This window comes from Ixodes scapularis, unplaced genomic scaffold (assembly GCF_016920785.2).
Source record: "Ixodes scapularis isolate PalLabHiFi unplaced genomic scaffold, ASM1692078v2 PGA_scaffold7__128_contigs__length_106722199, whole genome shotgun sequence".
Lineage (NCBI taxonomy): Eukaryota > Metazoa > Arthropoda > Arachnida > Ixodida > Ixodidae > Ixodes > Ixodes scapularis.
The window spans coordinates 49,760,046-49,780,950 of record NW_024609882.1 but is presented as its reverse complement, the minus strand read 5'-3'; the positions used below and the strand labels follow the sequence as shown (position 1 = coordinate 49,780,950).

The 20,905-nt window shown below is 43.2% G+C and overlaps 1 protein-coding gene across 1 annotated transcript in view; it reads left to right on the top strand.

The window, feature by feature from the left end:
- LOC115324113 (Down syndrome cell adhesion molecule homolog) overlaps positions 1-16,112 on the top strand; it is a 198,498-nt gene extending 182,386 nt beyond the window's left edge. The window contains exons 20-25 of the mRNA XM_042286225.1: positions 1,237-1,539; positions 7,369-7,545; positions 8,173-8,313; positions 10,745-10,793; positions 12,235-12,319; positions 16,039-16,112. Coding sequence (XP_042142159.1) covers positions 1,237-1,539; positions 7,369-7,545; positions 8,173-8,313; positions 10,745-10,793; positions 12,235-12,313 — 749 coding nt within the window. The 3' untranslated portion in view covers positions 12,314-12,319; positions 16,039-16,112. The remainder of the gene's footprint in view (positions 1-1,236; positions 1,540-7,368; positions 7,546-8,172; positions 8,314-10,744; positions 10,794-12,234; positions 12,320-16,038) is intronic.
- The last annotated feature ends 4,793 nt before the right edge of the window (positions 16,113-20,905 follow it).

Sequence of the window (20,905 nt, the reverse complement as noted above, 5' to 3'; positions counted from 1 at the left end):
TGATAAGGTTACTGGCATGCCGTAGAATGGCGCTTCTAATGTCGTGTGTTGAGGGCGCATCGCAGTTTAATAATCCCAAAAAACTGAGATTTATATATTTTTAAAATATGAGCCGGGAGTTCAGCAAGCGTTTTTGCTCTGATAGCGGTCTAGACGCGTTACATTTCCTTCATTCAGTCAATAACATCTGAAGAAAGCCTACGTTCACTGTTTGCGCTAATTGAATCGTCGTTATTAGTACTATTTAAGGCAATATAATCAAAGTTCTGAAAACATAAATGAATAACAACACGTATCCTAACCTGAATTGTTGACAAATATAAAACTATACAACGTATCGAGGACCGTGTCAGGAACAATACAAAACACAAAATATACACCATCAAATTTTGTTCACCAATCCGTAATGCAAGTAAAAATATTCAGGCGAATCATGAAGCACCAAGAAAGCGTTTCAACTGGAAACTTCGCCCTGCACCGTCGTAATGGAGACGACTTTCTTTTTTCTTCCTCCAACTCATATGCTAAATTAGCTTCTTAAACGAAAGTAAATACCTTGCCGTTTGCTCTAAAAAAACAGTATAATCACTGTCATTTTAAGGAACGGAGGGTGTGACGAATTGCGAGCCTCTTATTAATGCTCGGTTGCTATTGACATTGTGGCTTTAGCCAACAAGAACGCCTAAGAGCGAATCGCACACCGAGGAGCGAGAATATATCTGGCCACAACTTTTTCTTTGAAGCTGTGATCGAAAAGTGACGCACAGATAGGGTTAAATGTGTGGACGGACATTATTCTAAAAGAAAAACGACAAAAATTTCGTCCATAAAGCGTGACAGGTATTGCCGCAAGAGCCGAGAGTGGATGGAATCAGCTGAGTCAGTGGTTGTCAACTAATGATGCTTCGCGGACCCCTTGTGGATCGGCGGAGATGATGGAACACCCCGTTTTTGGTGATGTGAGGGGAAATGTACAGGTTAACTATAATAATGACATAATAAGTTAAAATAACTAAGTGCTAGTGTAAAGTAGACTTCTCTCATTGACATACGCACCAGAAAACTCACCCAGAATTTAAAAGGTCTCTGCTCATTCTGAAAAAAATACAACTTTTATCGCCGTGCTTGACTGATGATGCAGGGCTTCGCAGACCCCTAGAATACCATCGCGGATCCCAAAGGGTCCGTGGACCCCCATTTGAGAACGACTGAGCTAAATAATCCGGATTTGCGCAGGTCCGGTCCTCCAGCAACCAGACAGACTAGTGGAGGCCAACTCCACGGCCGCGTGGCTGCGGCTAGATGCCTGGTGGAACGGGGGCTGCCCCATCAGCCACTTCGCCGTGCACTACCGGAGTGCAGCCTCCGGAGACGCCGACTGGACACTGGTGTCAAGTCACGTGCCCACCAGGCTCGACGAACCCGTTGTGCTGGTGGACCTGACTCCGGGCTCCTGGTACGTGCTACTCATGGTGGCGCACAATGACGCCGGAACCACGAGGTCGCAGGTCAACTTCGCCACGCTCACGCCAAGTGGAGGTGAGGGAGCCAACATGTGTCAAAAACAGAGCGCGCTACTTTCATTTAATTTATTATTTTTATTTTGTGTCCTCATGAAGAGCTGATGCATTGAAAACAGTGGGAGCAGTGAGGTAAAACATTAACCCGAAAAACTTAAATTTTCAGAAATATCTAATTTCAACTATCAACATCTGGTGCACCGCGGGTCTTATACGGGTGTTTCATGCGTTCCATGGCGTTTATTCGGACGATATTGTCCGAGAAAGAAGGGCAGAGAAGCTACGAAAACTCGTCTTCGAACGAGGAGGTTGATATATGATGTGGAATCAGGAAAATAAAGTAAATCATTCAGCCATTTAAAAAAAAAAAATGGAAAAGCTCTTTTTCATCATTTTGAAAACAAAGTAGGGCAGTTGAATCGTTTTATATGCCTTCTATATTCATAATAAACTGCACATCCAGTATAATGATCGGAAATAATTCGGAAGATATGGTTTTAAACACTTTCTAGTATAACTTAGCTCCTAGGCCCAATACATTCCGAGACAACAGAAAAAACTCCAACGTAAACCGAATTAGCAAACAAAAAAAAATCTCGAGGTACACCTAAGCACTTTTTATGAGTTGTGAATGCGAAAGCATGCAAGCCGCTCGTCCGCTCCCTTTGTCGTCTGCTGAGTTCTAGCTCGTGCGCGCTTCGGGATCTCGGAGGCCATGGCGCAGCTGCCAATGGGAGCCCCGTAGACGGGCGCCAGCAAATGGAACCGAAGGCGAATCGCTCCAATATGGATCGCGGAAACTAGGAGCCGTTTTCACGCTTCAAACTGATGACGTCAGCTTACTCCACGAGACAGTTAATGATTTCGCATTAATATACTCGTAATTTTGAAGTTTAACTACTTTCAAAGTCACTGACAAAATGAGAACGGCAGGGGGGAGCCTCACTTGTCCTGCCTCCAGCGCTGGCTTTCTACCTTCGAGAACGCGTCGGCATCTCTATCGAGGCATGGAGCGTGTGATGCGGTCCAGGTGATCGAAAGACACACCATGCCGCACTGGAGGCCTAAAGGTGGCGGCCGACATTTCGCTTATAGACTTAGCTAAGTCTGTTGGCGAAACGTCGGCCGCTACTCTGAGGACTCGTGGAGTCTGCTAGTTTTAATGCTCTTTATGATGCAATTCTCAAGCGTACTTTATATGCTGTGACTCGTGCTTACATCAGAAATTATAGTTGTGGGGCCCAGTGGCCATGCTGATGTGGAATACTGGCAAAATATCCGACATTACAGTTATTGTGGCATGTCTAGTATTTCGTCCAAATGAAGGCTGCGATATTCGGTGTGACGCGTTATATGAAGTGAGAAGAAGCATTTGATAAAAGTTAAGGCGGCGTCTCTCGGAGGTCAGACGATTTGTTGCGTCACCACATTTTCCGTATAGTCGCTGCCTTTTGTCAAAGAGTACACGCTTAAGCCTGGTTCAGACAGTTGCGTTTGACTGCGTTTGACTGCGCTGCGGCAGCGAGAAACCAGGACATCCCTGCTACTTATATCCCGTGCTAAGATGATTCTTTGAATTGGATTGCACGCTTCACACGAAGCACAGATGTGCCGGTGACTCGCTTTCGGTTCTCGACGCAACGCAGTCAAACGCACTCAAACGCAAGTGTCTGAACCGGCCTTTAGGGCGTGCCGAGAAGCGGTTTAAATATCCAGACAGGAAGTAACTGCGATATTATTTTATATTATTTGCACCGATATTATTTTATATTAATTCAAAAAATAACTTCACCGGACACGGAGTGTCCGACTGGTATCTTTTTCAGAGGCTCCAACGCGGGTGGCCTCTGATTGTGATTCTCTTGGCGATCTTGCAGCTTGGTCTGAGCGATGTGGAAATGGGGAGAAAGAAGAGGGGGAACGCAGCGAAGCGTTTGCCTTGTCGTAAGGAATTTGAACTGGCGCTGTAGCGACGCGGTAGAGCACGAGAGAAGTTTAGAATTATTCACCTCGGGCAGGTGGTATAACCCACCTTGCCACGTTGTTACAATGCACCCAGGTTGACGTCGCGCCTTAGTTCCCATGACCGCCACGCCGCGGCTGCAAATCGCGAAATATTGCTATTCATTGCTTTGCTATTGCCCAGCGGAGCGGGGATACTTGAAACGAATGATGCGGTTTCACCATCTTTTTGGTAAGATAAAGAATGTAACAATTAAAAGCTGCAAATTATTTCGAGGTTAAAATTGTTGCATCGCCATTTTAAAGGGACCATGAAATTACTTCCTTTAGGTTTTTGACCGAATAATTTTTACATTAATCCTTCAATGTTCACTGAACACCGAACAGGCACCCCTTCTAGCTTCGGTTTATTAACTTCTACGCAAAAAATTAATCAGATATTGCCGCGTGCATGGTCGAAAAGCTACGCTTTTCCATTCTTCAAGAAGGTTCGCATATACTCATACCCCGAGCGTAAACGATAAGGAAGACAAATATCCTCGCCTAGTCAGTGCGCCCTAGCTCTTTTCGGAACATCCTAGGTTGAATAGTCGAGATAACGAGCATAGTAGATAAAGAGCTCAGCGCCGTATTGCCGATTCATTCACTGATTCTCTCTCGCGATAGCAAGCTGTTATGCCGACGCACCGTCGCTTGAAGCTGCCGCCATCGACGTTCGCTGCTGCTTTCTCGACTTCTGTTATTCTTTTTTTCTTGTTTCCGTCACAAGTTCGCCTCCACTAGATATTTTGGTTCATTCCGTTTTTTCCTGCCTTTTCATTCGTCCTACGTGACAAAATCGAGTTTTTCTTCCTCTCCAACTCACCGTAAAACAAGCCGCTGCGTACTTTTGACAGCCGTGACGTTCTCTGGCACCAGAACCGGACGTACTCTCGTCTGTAGGAGAATGGAAGCGTTAGTGGCGAGCTGGCAGTGTGCCGGTAGGTTTCATCACAGGATTTTACTGCACTGATGGCGCCGATGCCACCGACATATTTTCTGAATTGGCGCCTCTCATCACCGCGATAGCCATAGACACATCGCAGCTGAGCGAAATTCAATTAGGTATGTTGCACTACTCCGGCAGCATGGGACTGGTCCCACACGCCGTTACACCGGTTGGAAAGTGCGCCAGGCCTTCCCACTAAGACTTCAGTTCCTCGTCGGAATCGGACGAGAAGGAGTGGTGACTTTAATGTTAGGAATGTTCCGAGAATTCATGGAAGGCCTTAGACCTGGGGTCCCTCAAACCGATGAGCTTCCATCAAGTGCTTCGACGTGGTTCCTGCTGTGGCAAGCGGTGAAACTGCAGCTGAACTTTTTTAAGCTCCGGGCTGCACAAAGTGTAATTCGGGCACTTGCGACAAGCGCGTCAGCTACGACTGCGTCCGTTGTGACCGTAGAGGCCAGAACAACCGCTTTGCCTCGCGTGTACTTACACACCCCTGCAATCAATGCGACAAACGCAGCAGGTCGTCAGCACGACGGCCGCTTCTCCGCCGACGTCCCCTGTTTCCGCGGTGCCTCTAAAAAGAAGGGCACACGCTGCCACTCACTGGCGCAGCAGAAAATGAACAGAGCTTTCTATTGTTAATGATTTTTATGTCATGATAGGCTCGCAGAGCAGAGCGGATCAAAAACGAAACAAGAAAAAGATGCAGTACGCCGTCTTATATGATTACGACTTTAACACACGACTTTACCGATAGTACAAGCCTCGCCACACGCCTCTTCTGCGATTGAAAACGACGATGTAATCTTCGCAGCGATATATGAACGTAGAAATATAATTTTGTGATCCCATAGACGTTGCGAGCATTCGGGAATGCTAACAGTAGTCAATTTCCTCAGCTAATGAAAACACACAAAACTTTGCATCCATCATACACGCCTTTAATTACCAGTACATATCAGAAATACCTTCAACTTGAGCACACGCATGGAATGCGCGAAATAAGAAATTCGGGTGATGTTTCAGGACACAAATGCTAAAAAAGAACCACTGTAGTTTATGGGCACCCTGGTGGCCACCCAGCCCAGTTGCCCAACTGCGTGGCACAGGTGGCGAAGTTTTCCCGCGTGGCGGCGCCGTCACGCCGGCCACGCGCGCATCGCGTGCGCCGCCTTGATAAGGAGGATCAGGGGCGGCGCACAGGGAGTTGCTGCCTGCACTCAGGCGCCGCCGGTAACAATGTTAATTGTCTTGTCCATGTCCTATTAATTGTAGTTTCTTGTTGTTGAAACCGTTGGCTCCGTCTTATTCCTCCGGCTCGGGTATGCAGCAAGGCAAACCGACCAAAATGGCGCCCAACGTGGGGCCCGAGCCCACGACCCTGAGGTTAAGAGTCTCATGCTCTACCGACTACGCTAGCCGGGCCCCTCCTTTCGACGTCGACAACATTGTCATTGACATGCCCGACTGTTAAGGGGGTTGAGGCTGGGAGGGGGGGGGGGTGTTGGTGGCCCGATCTACACGGTTGCCCGGTCCCCAAAAATACCGTGGCCATCATTCGGCTGCAAGGTGGCAGCAAGCAGCCGGCCAGGCGCGGCTCGCGCCGCTCGCCTAGATAAGCTGAGGCAGAAGCGACGCGAAGGCAGTCGGCCGATTACTGCCGAGAGGTGACAACTATGTTAGTATTGTGATCGTCTTTGTCCTATTAATTTTAGTGTCTTTTCGTTGAAACCGTTGGCTCCGTGTTATTCCTCCGGGTCGGGTATGCAGCAAGGCAAACCGACCACAAGTTTAAGTAAACTAAGACGGCGGCGTAAGCGTTTCCGCTGTATTGAGGGTGCTGCCACAACATCGCCGCATGAGTAGATGGATCTTCCCTTCTAGGACGTGTTGGGTTATCATCGCGACAGAGGACGAGAACTAGGTCACGGATAGCGGAACTATGAGCGTCCACCATGCCGACCACGTCGACGATCATCGCCTACGCATGTTTTTCAGCAGATAGTAGGAGCCGCGAAGGGCATACAACGCGCGCGGTCGAGCTCTCTTCGCTCTCCTCAGCAGTCGACTCCCGTGGGCTGACACTGCAGACGCAATCTGATCTTTCTTTTGCTTCCTTTATCCCGCGACAGGTGGCGGATGGCTTCGAGCAACTTAAAATTTGGGAACTACCGTCACATCGCTAATTATGCTACGAAATGCAAACCAGAATATTCTTCAACAGAACTTTTAAGCAATATCCTCCGGTTATTTACTGTTCATGATGACGGTGATGGTGAGGTAGGCTCATATCCAATAGGGGACGTGGTTTTGGCTGACGTGTTTTGGCACGCGGATGCATCGCAGTGAAAAGGTACAGAACTTTTGAAGGAAAGAACATAGAAAAGAGTCCTCTTCTTTAAGAATTTCAATGGCGGAAAAAAACATTTTTGTGCCTATATTTTTGTTTTTTGGTTTTCTTTTCACATCTTTTACGACGTGCGGTAGATGAAATTCGATTTCAAAATGGTTTTATGGTTCCTTTAAGTACATGACTATGACGCGTGTGTCGCAAAATTAACTGCCGCTACGCTCCCTCTCTTCTCTCGCTCCCCCTTTCCACATCGCTCAAACCAATCTTCAAATTCGTTATGTGATTCGCAAGCAGAGGCCGCGCGCTGGAGGCTCTGAAAGAGAACCCAACCGGAGGTTGGCTCTCCTGAGGAGCCAACCTACTGCGGCGGATCCTCACGTGGTTTGTTTGGCTGCTCTCTACCACACAGGGTCTACGATTTGCCTTATGTTCACTCCTAAAAAAAATGTTTAGTGTAATTTCAAGGGCATGTTTTTTGACCCTACATTTTGGTTTTTCTTTACCTGGACTTTCCCTAACTTTTTTGTATACCCTCCATGCAGATGTGCCTTCGCAGAAGTCCCACCTGCTGAACTCCAAGATGGCGTCCTTCTATCGGCACCTAACTGTTACGTTACCCATCGGCAGCTCTGTGCTTGTTTTGGTGGTGGTGCTCGCCGTCCTGTGGTGTGTACTTCACCGGCACGCCGAAGACGCCGCCGCGCGAGGAACTCCTCAAGGCAAGATGTAGATCCACCTATTTTTCTTATATATCTGACTTATGCAGGGGATGATATTTCGGATGTATCTGTATTTCTTTCACTTTTTGGTTTCTGAGCTGGTATATGTTAGCTATGTATACCATGTGGCGGACAGAAGAGGAATAAAAACACGTGAGTGCGGTCAATGCGTACAGTGTAGGTTCTATCGGGTAACAGGTAAAACTCTTTCTGTGCAATACATACAAAAAATTAGGCGTCCACATTTGTGCGATTGAAAATAAAATGTATAGACATTCGTAGGCAACGTAAAGGCCAAGGGAGGCAATATTATCTTAATCTATTTTCAAAAACATGTGGATGTTTTTTTGTTTTTTTTTTGCATATTTAGAATATTTGACTGTTGCTTAATAATTGAACTTTGACGTACTATATATTCATTTCAATATTAAGGAACGATAGTTTTTTTTAATTTTTGTATGACAATGAATTATTTATTGTGCTTTATGTTCGCGACACCTTGTTGTTGAATAATATCTAAAATTCGAAGATCACCACAGTGATCTAACATAGCGGTTTAAGCGGGATATACAAATTATTTAAATTTTTCGACGGCAGCACAATAAAACAGAATAATTTCGCACGCAGGTAGCGTGTCAGGAGAACGCTACAAGAGCGACGTTCTCGGCTCCCCTGAGCCAACCTACTGCGGCGGATCATCACGGGGTTCGTCTGGCTACGCTGTGCCACACAGGGTCTACGATGTGCCTTATGCCCTTAAAAGACCAGGTGAGAAGGCCATCTCACATTTTATGCCTCAATTTAGACAAAGGCAAGGTCTAGGACTGACATATACTTTTTTTTATGGAATATTGTTCATTATACGTGTCCTCAAGACGAATATTACGCTGTCTGAATGCCGAAACTCGGATTACGCAGTAGAATGAACTGCAGTGAAAGCGCTCGATATACCCCATTTCAGCATAACGTTCTTTAAAAGATAAACGCTACGACCCTCGTGAGTCAATCAGAACGAGAGAACGGGCGCACGTGACAGTTTTGAGCAGTGCTGTCACGTGTGTCTCTTGGATGCTCTGATTGGTTCTCATACCCTGCTCAGTCCCTAAGCTAGCAGTACGTTGGCAGGAACGTGCTCGTGAGATCAATCATACGGCTAGCTTTCGCCCCGTTATTATGTTTCCGCGTATATCCAAGCGCAGACAGCCAAGGCAAATGATGGAAGAGGGGCGGATGATTGGTCCGGTTACCGCTTCGCTCCCACCGCACTGGAGCAGCTTTCACCCTTTGCCATGGGTTGTGCTGAAACATAATGTACAGGGTGCTTATTTCTAATTCCAACTTCCTTAGTAATCGAGGGTAAAGGTGAAACGGGTAGTGTCTTCACCATGTATTTATCACACGTCTGACATTAGATGAGGTGTCAGTCACCAAGTAAAGTTGGCAATTTAACTAAAGTATCTTGATTAACGTTTAAATTATTCGTTTTAGAAATTATGTTGAAATTGGAGTGTTGTCAGAAGTTACTATTAGAGGTCAGACCAATTTAAAAAAATGCAAAAATGTTAGATAAAAAAAAAATTGGTATCTCAAATTTGGTCCTTTTTTTTCGTCAGATTAAAAATATGTCACTATAGCCCTGCTTACTATGACGCTTACAAGAGTTATATCGTCAATTCAGTCATGTCTTCCCTATTAGGGCAGCATATCTTTGGTGGGTGCGCCGTTACAACAGGTGTTGCCATCTCCTAAACGACTACGTCACTCTTCTAGGCGTCATGGAGTGATACTTAATGCTTTTTTTCGTTTGCAGGAAATTATTAATTCGAGCAAAAAAATGAGAACACTGATGGATTAATATTAATATCACATTTTAGCAAATTATTTATAATGGTCTAGCTTCTAATTGTATTTGGTGTCAATACTGCAATCCAAACGTCATCCCTAAAACGGGGAACTAGGGTGGTTACAAGGAGGGAAACAGTGCCAAAAGCACCGGGGCAAAGAACGAGGGACGCACAGACCGAGCGCTGTTCCTCGTTCTTTGTTTTCCTCCCTACTTTTGGCGCTGTTTCCCTCTTCGTAACTATGCACAACCAACTCGCCCAATTTTAAACGGAACTAAAATGGAAATGAAGATATATTAACTAAATATTTTTCTTACAGTGACGATTATTCCGTCCAATAATATCGGCAAAGCAAGATAAATACATGGCGAAGGCGGCGCTCGTCAGCTACCTGCTCTTTTTTCGTAATATCTTTGAATTGAAATCAAACACCCTGTATAGCAGTACTTCGGTTAGATGCCTCAACAACGCCAATATATTCGTGTCACTTCTTCCCGCCACTCGAACTCCATGCATTTAGCCTCATATCCTCTGTTTTGCATTTCGGCCGCTAGGACAAGACAGCGTTTGCTTCGCACTTGGATATGTGGTGGCTCCCGTCTCCGTGCCTATCATTTGCCCTGGGTGTCGTCACCTCAGCCCGACTTTCAATTAGGGCAAGGCCGCCATATGTCTGTCCGGTGGTGCACTATCTTACTTTTTTTAAGAAGCAATGTAAAATGTGTTCACGAAGCACTTCATACATCTGCTTAAAATTACTGTCGCATACGAGTCGTTATGGCACCTACGTGTTCTGATAGAAAGGATGCTTGATGCTAGATCATGAGCACGTAAAACCGTGTTGGCAGGAAGGGTCGGTGGAGGTACAACAGCATCCCCCTGATAGTAAAGCTCCAGCATTCTTGGAACTGAGGCTTTAAAGCTTTATTTCAGGCATCTGCCTGCCCTGAGTCGCCGCGGGGTTCTTTTGCTGCTTGTGGTGTGGCTAACTTCTCGGAAACTAGGACAGGAAAACTAAAAAGAATGCCGAATGAAAGAACTTATGATCGTGGAAACAACCACAACTAAATCACGTTTTGCAGGCAGTTGTGCCATATCTCTTAATTTTGGTGGCTATGAGATTATCAGGATGTGAAAATTTATCTTCACTTTTAGTGCACACTAAACTTTCCCGTACATTTTGGCACGTAAAAATTAACTCACCTTGAGGTTCTGGCAGTTACATTTTTTTTATTAGTGAAATTAAAATAACATATTTACTATTTTTTAAAGTGAGTAAATTGGTCAAAACTTACGTAATTCAAAGTTTTTGTGCATCTGCTATTTTATTCTACCGTACTATTATTTTTTTTCAGGGGAACAAATAGCTGTGCAATCCAGAAATTCTCAGACGGCAACAGGCCTGTAAGTATTCTGACAGATTAGTCATGAGTCGCTTTCTACTTTATATCATGATCAATTGATTTGCGAGTTTTATCTTCAATGTAAATTTTGCTTTCAAGTTCTCCACTTGAGGCGCTTCCGGGAATAAAAAATTGGCCCTCTATCCTTTCGAAAACCTGGAAGATATACGAAAGTATATAAATATTTCATCTTACAAAATTGCCCAATTCTTTCATGCATCTGAAACATATTTGAAATACTGAAAATACCAGTTATGAATATTTCTGTCTAAATGACAGAAAATTACATTAACACAGCAATTTCCCAATAAGATGAGAAAACGATCAATATTTCGCTTCTTATTTTAAATTTAGTATTGTGTTAGTCGCTGCTAATATTCTCATTGGATTTTTGGTTAAAATTTATATATTCTCGACTCTCCTGCAGCGCATATATGGCCTAGAATTTTTCTGAAGGTGAAGCCACCTCACCATGCATGGTATAAATCTTAGGATAAATACATTGGGCTTTACTTCAAAAATATGTCAAGGCGCTCTCATTAAAACAGAGCCTGATAAACGGATGACATGGGACGGTCTATCAGTAAACACACTTTTTTTAACGTACCAAACCAATTCAATAAATCTAGATGAAGTCTGAAAATTGGTTTTACTAAAATATTGTTTTATTATGCAACCTAAACGGTATAAAGAGGGCGCCCTTAAAACCCAACATTCACTAGTCAGGTTACCACGACGGAAAAAGAAGCGCAGCGTCAAACAGCCTGATCAAATCGTTACTTTTCAAAGCAACACGGCGACAAAGCAGGCAAGCGACTAATTATCACTTGTCATAACAAGCACGTGTCGAAAGAACACAGCTTCGAAGATGTAAGCGCCAAAGTATGACAGCTACAAGGTTGTTGATGATATGGTGCCTGAACAGGTTCTATCAGCTCAGTTATATTTGTTTCAAGATAATATTTTTAGCGACTTGAATTAAATCACTAAACATAGTCCTCGGTATATTTTGAGTAACAACGGAATTTATGCCGTTGTTAGGTAGACCTAGACCTCAAGTCAGCTTGCCTTAAGGTCTACTCCTCCTTCAATCACAGTCAACCAGAGCTTGCCGTTCTCATGTCACCACAACTTCATGAAATGAAGCAGACGAACTTGATCTCCGCATTCCGTTTTTGTCCTTTTAGTTTATAAGAGTTCAGTTTTGATTATATTAAACACATTGGATTTTAAAGTATGGATATAAACCGCGGGAAGCACCTTTGTTTTTTGTTCTGCCGTCGATTATAGGTTAATGTTGAAATGCATCACTTTTCTCAAGAACACCACCAAATGTTGTGTTATTTCTGATAAGTCGAAGACAATGTACCATAGTAATTTTTTAGAAACACGACCAGTGTATTTTACAATGAATCCGTTGTTTTTTAATTTTTTTTTTTCAGAAGCAGGGACGGATCTCAACTTTTCTACGTGTCAAGCAAGTCAAAAGTGTTTGACGAGGACGAAATGCACAGGTTATGACGCGTGGTAAGAGCATCCCTATACCTGGCCTTTAGCCAATTAATAATGACACCTCAAGTGTGTTTGAACTTTTGGGAGGGTGAAAACTCCTGTTCGTGAGAATTAATCATTGTTTAGGAGGAAATCATATGACAATGCGCCAACATAAAAATTTTTGAGGAGCGCTACCACATGCCTTCTTATCGCTTTCTTAACTCCATAAGGTCAATAAAGCTACGAAGTTAAGCTAAAACAGCTGTATTTCCCATTACTGCCTGTCGTGATACAGTGTGTGTATTAAATTATTTTTAGATTATTAAACAATGTCTCCTGAAATTACCGCACAAATAGGTTATAAAGTTAAAGGTAGTCCCTCAGTATCGTTTTTCTGTCACGACTTTAGGAAATAAACTAACGTAATATTTTTCAAGGAATTCGTAAGATACAAGCAGACTTGTACACGTTACTGAAAAATAGTAAGGAATTACATTTACAATTACTCGAGGCTAAATTGTAATTTATTACAATTACAATTACCCTCCAATGAAAGTAACTGACCGTTACCCCAAAAAGTAATCCGTTACTTTCGTGGCGTTACTTTCAACATTATTGTCCTCAAGTAAGAAACAAATGGAAGAGGGTTATTCAATTTCTTATTGTTGCCGCCTGTTCCATTTAATGACCTTCAGTATTTTGAGAAACAGCTGGCTCTCAAAAGTCTCGTCAGACATTTTGCTTTATTTCTTACTCAATATGTCGACTGCTGCGCTGAACACCATTTGATCTGAGGCACTGCATGGGAGTGCCATATTCTTCCTCGCGAATGCTTCATGCTCTGCATGAAGCATTCGTGCAAAGCATTTGTGCGAAGCAAGGGAAGTACTATTTACCTCGAATGTAGAGCAAAGCTTTGTCGTTGCAGCCGTTGCCTGCTATTCGAGAGATTTAGTAGATCTTTCCGATACCTCCGATACCCGCAATAACGGTACCCAATAACGATATGATGCATACGCAAAGACGGAGGCGAAGTATCGGATATCGTTATCGGAGTCATCGGACCGATCTGCTAAAATTCTCCATTGTCTAAATGGCGAAGCTGTAGAAGTCATCAATAGCAAAACATAGTTGTAACAGTAAGGGGATAATTAAATAATAAATAAGGTTTTGCTCGATATTCTTCTTCCTTTGGTTCTGAACAGTTCGAGCCTCACTTGAGACGTTGGTCAATAAAAAAAAGTTTCCAGTATATAAATATAAATAATAAAATAAAAAAGAAGGACACTCATAACAGCAATTAATTAGAACGTCAGTTAAAACAAGGAATTGTAGACGCACGTTTGCCGTGTGTACCTTTCTTGGTGCCGTTCAAAAACGCACGGAGCACGAACCGACTGCAGCTTACTCCGGTGTTCTCCAGATATACGTCCGCTGATGCCACGGGCAGCAAAGGGTAGAATACTAAGTAAGCCGCGCTATGGCCCTACTCACGAATTTCACTCTCTCCTCAAGCCCAGAATATCAAGTCTACGTCAGCCATTATTATGTTTTATTTGTAAAAATATCTGCTTAAGATAAGATACGTCCTGCTGGGGCAAAACAGACAGAAGAAAGGAAGACTGTTACCATTTTCTAAGTGCTCGCAAAAAGCTGACTCACAAAAAGGGTAGGGTAGAGGGAGCGTTGTCTCGTGTTGTGACATTGTGTTGTGTTGTGACGTGGTGACACGTTGTGACACATGAAAATGGTCGTAGTCACTATATCCGAGAAGGACATTGTTAATTCTTTTCGGTGCACTTACCGCCTCGAGCTTCTCGAAGAGGCGCACAATCACTTGGTGTCCTCCTCTACCCGTCTTCGATCGCAAAGAATAAAACAAAGGCACTAAAAAAAAAAAAAACGCGGAAATAACTTGTCCCCCCCCCCCCCTTTTTTTTTTTGTAGAATTGTTTATTTGGATTTTTTTACATTAATGTTAGGGTCTAAAAAAAAAAAAAAAAAAAAAAGATAGACTCAGGGGCTTGGTGTTGCAAAAAAAAAAAGGCTTTGCGGAAGGAACTGAAGAGTGCCAAGCCTCCCTTGCGGTGGTCAATTCCCGTGACAGTGTCACTGCGCTCGATTTTACAAAAAAAAAACAACAAAAATAACTTTTTTTTTAGAATGGGGGGGGGGGGGATTGGTTTGACAAAAAAATATTGTAACGGATTACAAGGAATCCGTTACGTGAAAAATGTAAGTGAATTACTTTAAAATTACTCTAGAAAATATGTAATTATTCCGTTACTAAATTACTGATAAATGTAAGGGATTACAAGTAATTCCGTTACTTGTAACGGATTACGTACAAGTCTGGATACAAGTACCCTCATAGACGCGTTGATATCAATATTAAAAACTACTAGGTATTTAATTCGGCTTTCCTGCACAAAGCAAAGTTCGTTAACTGGAAGTTTTCATAGGACGCTTGATGCAGCCAAAGAGTGGCGGCTTTTAGAAAAAAGGTCACTAATGACAATTCTTTGTTTATTAGAAGTGTAACTGACATATTGGCTAAATGATCGATAAGTACCGACGCAAACGCGCACGCGACATTGCCTGTGCGGCATCTTCCATGCTAAGCTCACAGAAGGCCAATTACGACCACAGTTACTGTCAGCCTAAGAAAAGAAGAGCCTGCAAAATTATTAATGCACTTGATGGTTTGTGATTTGTTCTTTGGTATTCTTGCCCGTCTAATGCCGTAGTATTATTATCCGCAAGGCGATAAGAAAGTGTACGAGACTTGTTACGTCCTACGTTGTTTAAGCTACCAGTGACTACAGTAAATAACGATGTTCATAAATAAGATGTCACGCCGTGAGAAAGCAATCTGCCGAGAGAAAGTAAGCACGGGAAACGTATTATTTAGGGTAAAGAGATATACTCTCGTGTGATGCGGACAAGTGGTAAAACGGGTCTCTTTTTACAGTACAGCCTATTCCGACCTAATAAGGTAGGCCCTGTGCACGCGGGCATATTCATGAGGGAAGTATTTTAACCGTTCTCTTGCGTGAAACAAGTCGTTTTTTCTAGCCTTCTTAAAAATAATGCGCGCTTATTCTTGACAGTTTAAATAGGAACGAGGGTGTGGTGCAATTGGCACACTCGTCAACTGTGAGAGAAAAACAAAATCAGGAACGAATTGCTTGTGAACGAGCTTTGTGCCGTGCTCTCACCAGCTGAGAAAAGGAAGTTAGTGCGGCGCCAAAGCCCAGTCGGGTGCATAATTGGAAGAATTATCATCAAAAATAATTTCATTGTCCCTTTTTTAAAATTCAACTATGAAGAAAGAACTATCTTAGCGGTTTTATATTGTATTAAGTTGAATTAATTTACATTAAAACAGTTACAATTAATGCAGAGCGTCATAAAAAGTGGCGAAAGCAACGACAAACAGCAATGTTAGTTCCATGCCGTCATATTTGGGGAGAAGAGCCTACATTTATTTCATCGTTTCTCACAAATTTCATTGTGACTTATTTCTCTCCACAACTATTCCAAGTTGGGAATGTTCATGATATAAGATTTTTCTTCCTTTTAAGGCCAAACTATGACGCTTTTTAATGAAATGCGAGACTGCATAGCTATTTTGTTCAAGCGGCATTCAAAGTTGTTTCTTTGTCGAGCTGACACTGCATGCGAGCAATTTATTCCGCGGATACTACCTGAAAATTGAAAAGCTTTTCATGTTTCGTGAATATCTATTCCAGGTTTATACCTAAGCTGACGGAGCTCATAACATCATCATGAAGGAAACCCATACGATGTGTATATCAAGACGGTGCCGCTGACTACGTATGATGCCATTGCGTTTGTGAGTAACTTTTCCAATTTGTGAATAGACACCAACACCTAGTGTGATACCTGGAGCGCGTCTTTGACTGGCGTGTTTCCGGCGCCATCAAAAATGGTCTCTATTGCCGCATGGTGATGTCATGAACGTGTCATGGTGTTGCCTGCTGCGATCCTGGCGGTAACATAGTAGTCGAAGGGGATGTGGTCGACGCCTGCTCTGTTGTAGGTCACTCTGCAGCTTGAGAGCTTACAGAAAGAGGCAGGCACAAAATGGAACGCCTTGACGACAGCGTTCCTTGTGTTTTGTTATGTTTTCTGCTCTATGAGATACCACCAGGATTGTGACGTCCATGAACACGACACGCAGTCGATTTGAGGCAATTTGTTTCCACTTTGGTATCACTGGGATGCATTGGCGGGAGAGCACGCCAAACACACCAGTCGATGACACGTTCCTGAAATCGTACCCATAAAAATAGTCCATAAATCTCCTTCATAAGCAAGTCGTTATTTTTTCTTCGGGGGGCAGGGTCTAATTTCGGCAAGTCCATATATCCAAAGAAATATTTTACAAATTGACTACAATTAAGGGATGAACAATGCACAGTTAAAGTTACGTCTACATCGCTGGACTAAAAAATATAAACAATAGGACACGACATTCAAGAGCTGTGACGTTACTTCGTGTATGTCGCTCCTCGATATCCCACTGGCGTTACTTTATGAAGTAGAGAAAAAAGAAGGTCCATATTTCGGCAGAGTAAAATATAATACAATACAGTAAGTCTATTTTCTAAACAGCTAAGAAAAGGTGGCGCCGGAAAACAAATCTGCCAAACAGCTTGACAGGTCCCCGGCCGAGTATTGGCGACTGCGTCGTCTGGTATCGCTGCTTGGTACTCGAAGGCAGCATAGAAAGAAACATCGTTCCAGTAATTACTTTCATACTTCCGCCGTCTCATACCTACGCACTGACTAGAAGAAGGTTTCTACGGTCGAAAAATCGATTTGCTTCCATATGTAACACTGATTTTATGCTTCAGTGCACGAGCTTTATGGTGGCCCGCATGCTGAGCGTCAAAAACGACCTTTTTTCGTCCGCCGATTTGATTGAGAAGCGAGACTCCCGTAGTTCGCTGGAGTCGCGAATAGCTGCTTCCGCACGAAGTAAAACCATGGGGGCAAATCTTGGGCCCATGATTGGCCTCTTTGGACGCAAGTCCCAAATGCGCGCGCCAGTGTTTAGCGGGCCCACAGATGCCGCCTCGAGATATTGGGGGTTGCCGGCTGGTTGCTTGCGGCCCTATCGGGAACCGACGCCATTATCTTCACGTTTTGGACCGGAGCCAGCACCTCTTAGACAGCTTTTAAGCCTGCGCGTCACGTGACACGACGTCACTTCCCGGAGGCCTGCACGGGCGCTGATTGGAGTCGAGTGCCGCGTCAGCGTTCGCGTATTGCTATGACAGAAAACGAGTCCCACGCGAACGCTCACGCGGAACTCGCACCCAATCAGCGCCCATGCAGGCCTCCAGAACATGACGTCATGTCCCGTGACGCACAGGCTTTAAAGCAGTCTAGGAGGTGCTGCCCAAGCCGCTTTAATCGCTCTACCATGCGGTGTTGGGGGTTTCTATTCGCTGCCAAGACTAGCTTCTCTTTTCTTTATGCCCAACTATTTATAGCCAACTCAGCCCGCTTGTGTCGCCTCGTAATGTGCCGCCGGAGACTGTCGTCGCGAAGCGGTGTGAACGAGGAGGGTAGGGTGGAATAACACGCGCCCCAGTGATGCGACACTGCGCCGTCCACCACTGAACCTGCAAATAAGGCGGCGACGCCTCCGTCCTCGGTGAGAGCTCCCCTCTTATCTCAAACAACGAGCGCGAAAGGGTTGTTGCCGTCTCCGGCTTGCGAAGGAGCCATTTAGTGTTGCCTAAGATGTAACCAGAAAGAAAATTAATTGTTTCAAAAGTAAGCTTGATTCCAGTTGAAGCAGAAACATTGGATTTACCCTCAAGCAATGAATTAGAGACAGTAAAATGTACAGATTTTTCACTTTGTCTCAACAGCTGCAGGATTCGCTCAGGGACTGGGCTATATCGGTCATCTGTTTTATTTCCCTCTTAAGTCTTAAGCTTAAGATTCGAGACTCGATTAAAAACAGATTACGTGGACTTTCGGACGCCTCAACGATTTTATATCCTGCAGTCTGCTGCTCAGATCAACCATATAAATTCCCAGTACCACAGTTGCAAAGTGAAATTTGCGTCTTTGTTCCCCCGCTTCCCTAAAATATCCAGCTGAGAGGTGAAAGAAGATAATATATCTTACCCATTTCCTTTATTATTATACTGAACTGTTTTGTGTACGGCGATTTTATTTTCTCGTTCTCGTTGTGCAGCAAGGTTGACGCTGTGTGTGTCGTATGGTCGCGAGAAAAGACGCTTTAATGTAGGCTTTATGTGCAACGTCACGCAAATAGCCAGGGTTTATAGCAATCGCTTATGTTGTCGTTTGTTTCCAAGCGCGTAGTTTACAGCTCTTCTTGCTAGGTCTTTCGGACATGACCAAACGCGAATCCACCTGTCATCAATACTCGACTACGGGAATTCTAGGTCTTTTCACATTCACCTAACAGAAATTCACGTCTATTGCTAACCAGCCTACACGTATTAACTGCTTTGCTATATTCCGGATTGAATATCAATTCATTAAATAATACAATGAACACCTATGTTTTATATAATTAATATTGTATAGTTTATAGTATAATATCGGACCATGTCCTTCACGCGAAGGGGCACCGGGCCTAGTTAAGCTTCATATATAAAGGTTTTCGTCAGTGTCGTCGACGGAAATTTATTATTGAAACAATAATAATGCGCTGCATGCATTGATTATTCTAAATGCCCCGTGCTGCAAAATATGCCTGTGTAAGTGTCCGAAGTGCAAAGTGCGAAGATTCGTAGTGTTTATTTTCTAAATTTCGACTGTACTGAATTATGGAAAGAATGTTCGTGCAAAAATTATGAACATACCTTCATTATTTTCTCTCCTACTGAAATGGACCGAAAGAAATAGGGGACGAAATGTAGGGTACGCAAACCTCCAAGCAAAACAGAAAAAAAAAGAAAATAAACCAGCGGCCAGCCGCTGGCGACCCCCTAATGAAATATGAAGTCATGTGCAAAATAAAAGCAGGCAATGAGGTTAGAGCATTGCGTTAAATAACCTATATTTTATTCTGTATTTTGTAACACGTACTTATGGTTATATGATTGCGATTATTTTTCAACACCAGAATTCATTATATTTTTTCTCCTGATGAAGTTTCTCCTTGTTCAGAATCGTTAGACTGATGAACAACAGCAACCTTTTTTTTTAAATTCGGTATTTACTTATCGCTATTTTTTTCTACCACCGTTCGTTGTTCAAGTTCAATATGGTTCAAGTGGTGGCTATACTAATACATTTATTTATGTTCTTTTTGTTGCAGGCAATCCTGGAATTAGATGTGCACCAGCCACGACTCTATTTGGGCAGAGTGCAGTTACACCAAGACTGTATCTGAAAGTGTTTTTTTTTAATTTTTTTTATTGCGAAAGCAGGCACACCATGCGTTATTGACATGACACGAAATTTTGTCTGTACTGAGTGCTGTGAACTCACATCAGTTTTCAATGGATGGAACACTTGCTTTAAGACGTTCACTTCATTAAATTAATGTTTGCTCATTTCACCCATTAAAGTTCGTACGTTCACTCATTTCATCACTTTAAACTTTTTCTACATCATACTACACGTTGTGAAGCAATTGCATTCCATTTAAAAATGAAAACGAAGCATAACCTAGCACTTCTGCTCGCCCACTTGTATGAAGGTTTCTACACTTCTCATTAACATCATAACTACGCTTTGCACCGAATGTTTGAAAGGGATCCATCCGTTTTCGCCGCAATGAAACATCTGTCGGGATATGTACGCATAATGATGCTGGAGTTTGTACCACGAAAGCTAGGGAAGAGCAGATCTCGGCACTGATTTAGCATTGAAACTGCAAGGCACTAAATTACTTAATTACCTATGTGGTTAAAATGAACAAGGTGCAAGGTCAGATTTGAATGATCGTCTGACGACATCAAACTCCTAAAACCATTTGACGTTTGTCGCGCCTTACAATCATCCCTGAAGGTGTGCTTGGTAAAGGTAGGTGACCAGCTGCTTCACGGGGAGCTACAGGTGAATAAGCGAAATCACTTGCTCACTCTAACTCTTCCAGAAACTGACATATGTTCCGCTTTAAATACATTATTACACCGAGCTAATCGAAGGATCTTTCTTTTTTTTTTTTGCCGTAGAGGAATTCCCAGGTAGGAGGGCGAAGATCTACAGTCCCGTCAAAACGGTTTTAATATGTGCTTTTAGTTGAATTTTGTAAAATTTTCATTCAGAAATTTTAACCGAAAATGATTACCCTTAACTCCCTAGACGATCCTGTCATTATTTGAATATTGAAGCAAAAAGTGTGTGGTACAATTGATAGGAGAAACATTTATCATTCTTATTAGTCAACACAATGGTTACTGACCCCGCCTACTTTGTGTTTTTCAAATGGCGTCTCTTTTTTTCTGTCACTCTTAGTGAAACTACTATTTATTTATATGAGCCTGGGCTGAGCAGAATTAAGTGAACATTACGCAGTATTGTGCGGACTAGACCAACCAAACATGTTGCGTATTGAGTATTGGAACTCCATTCTCCGAGTTTGTCGTGGATCGTGCC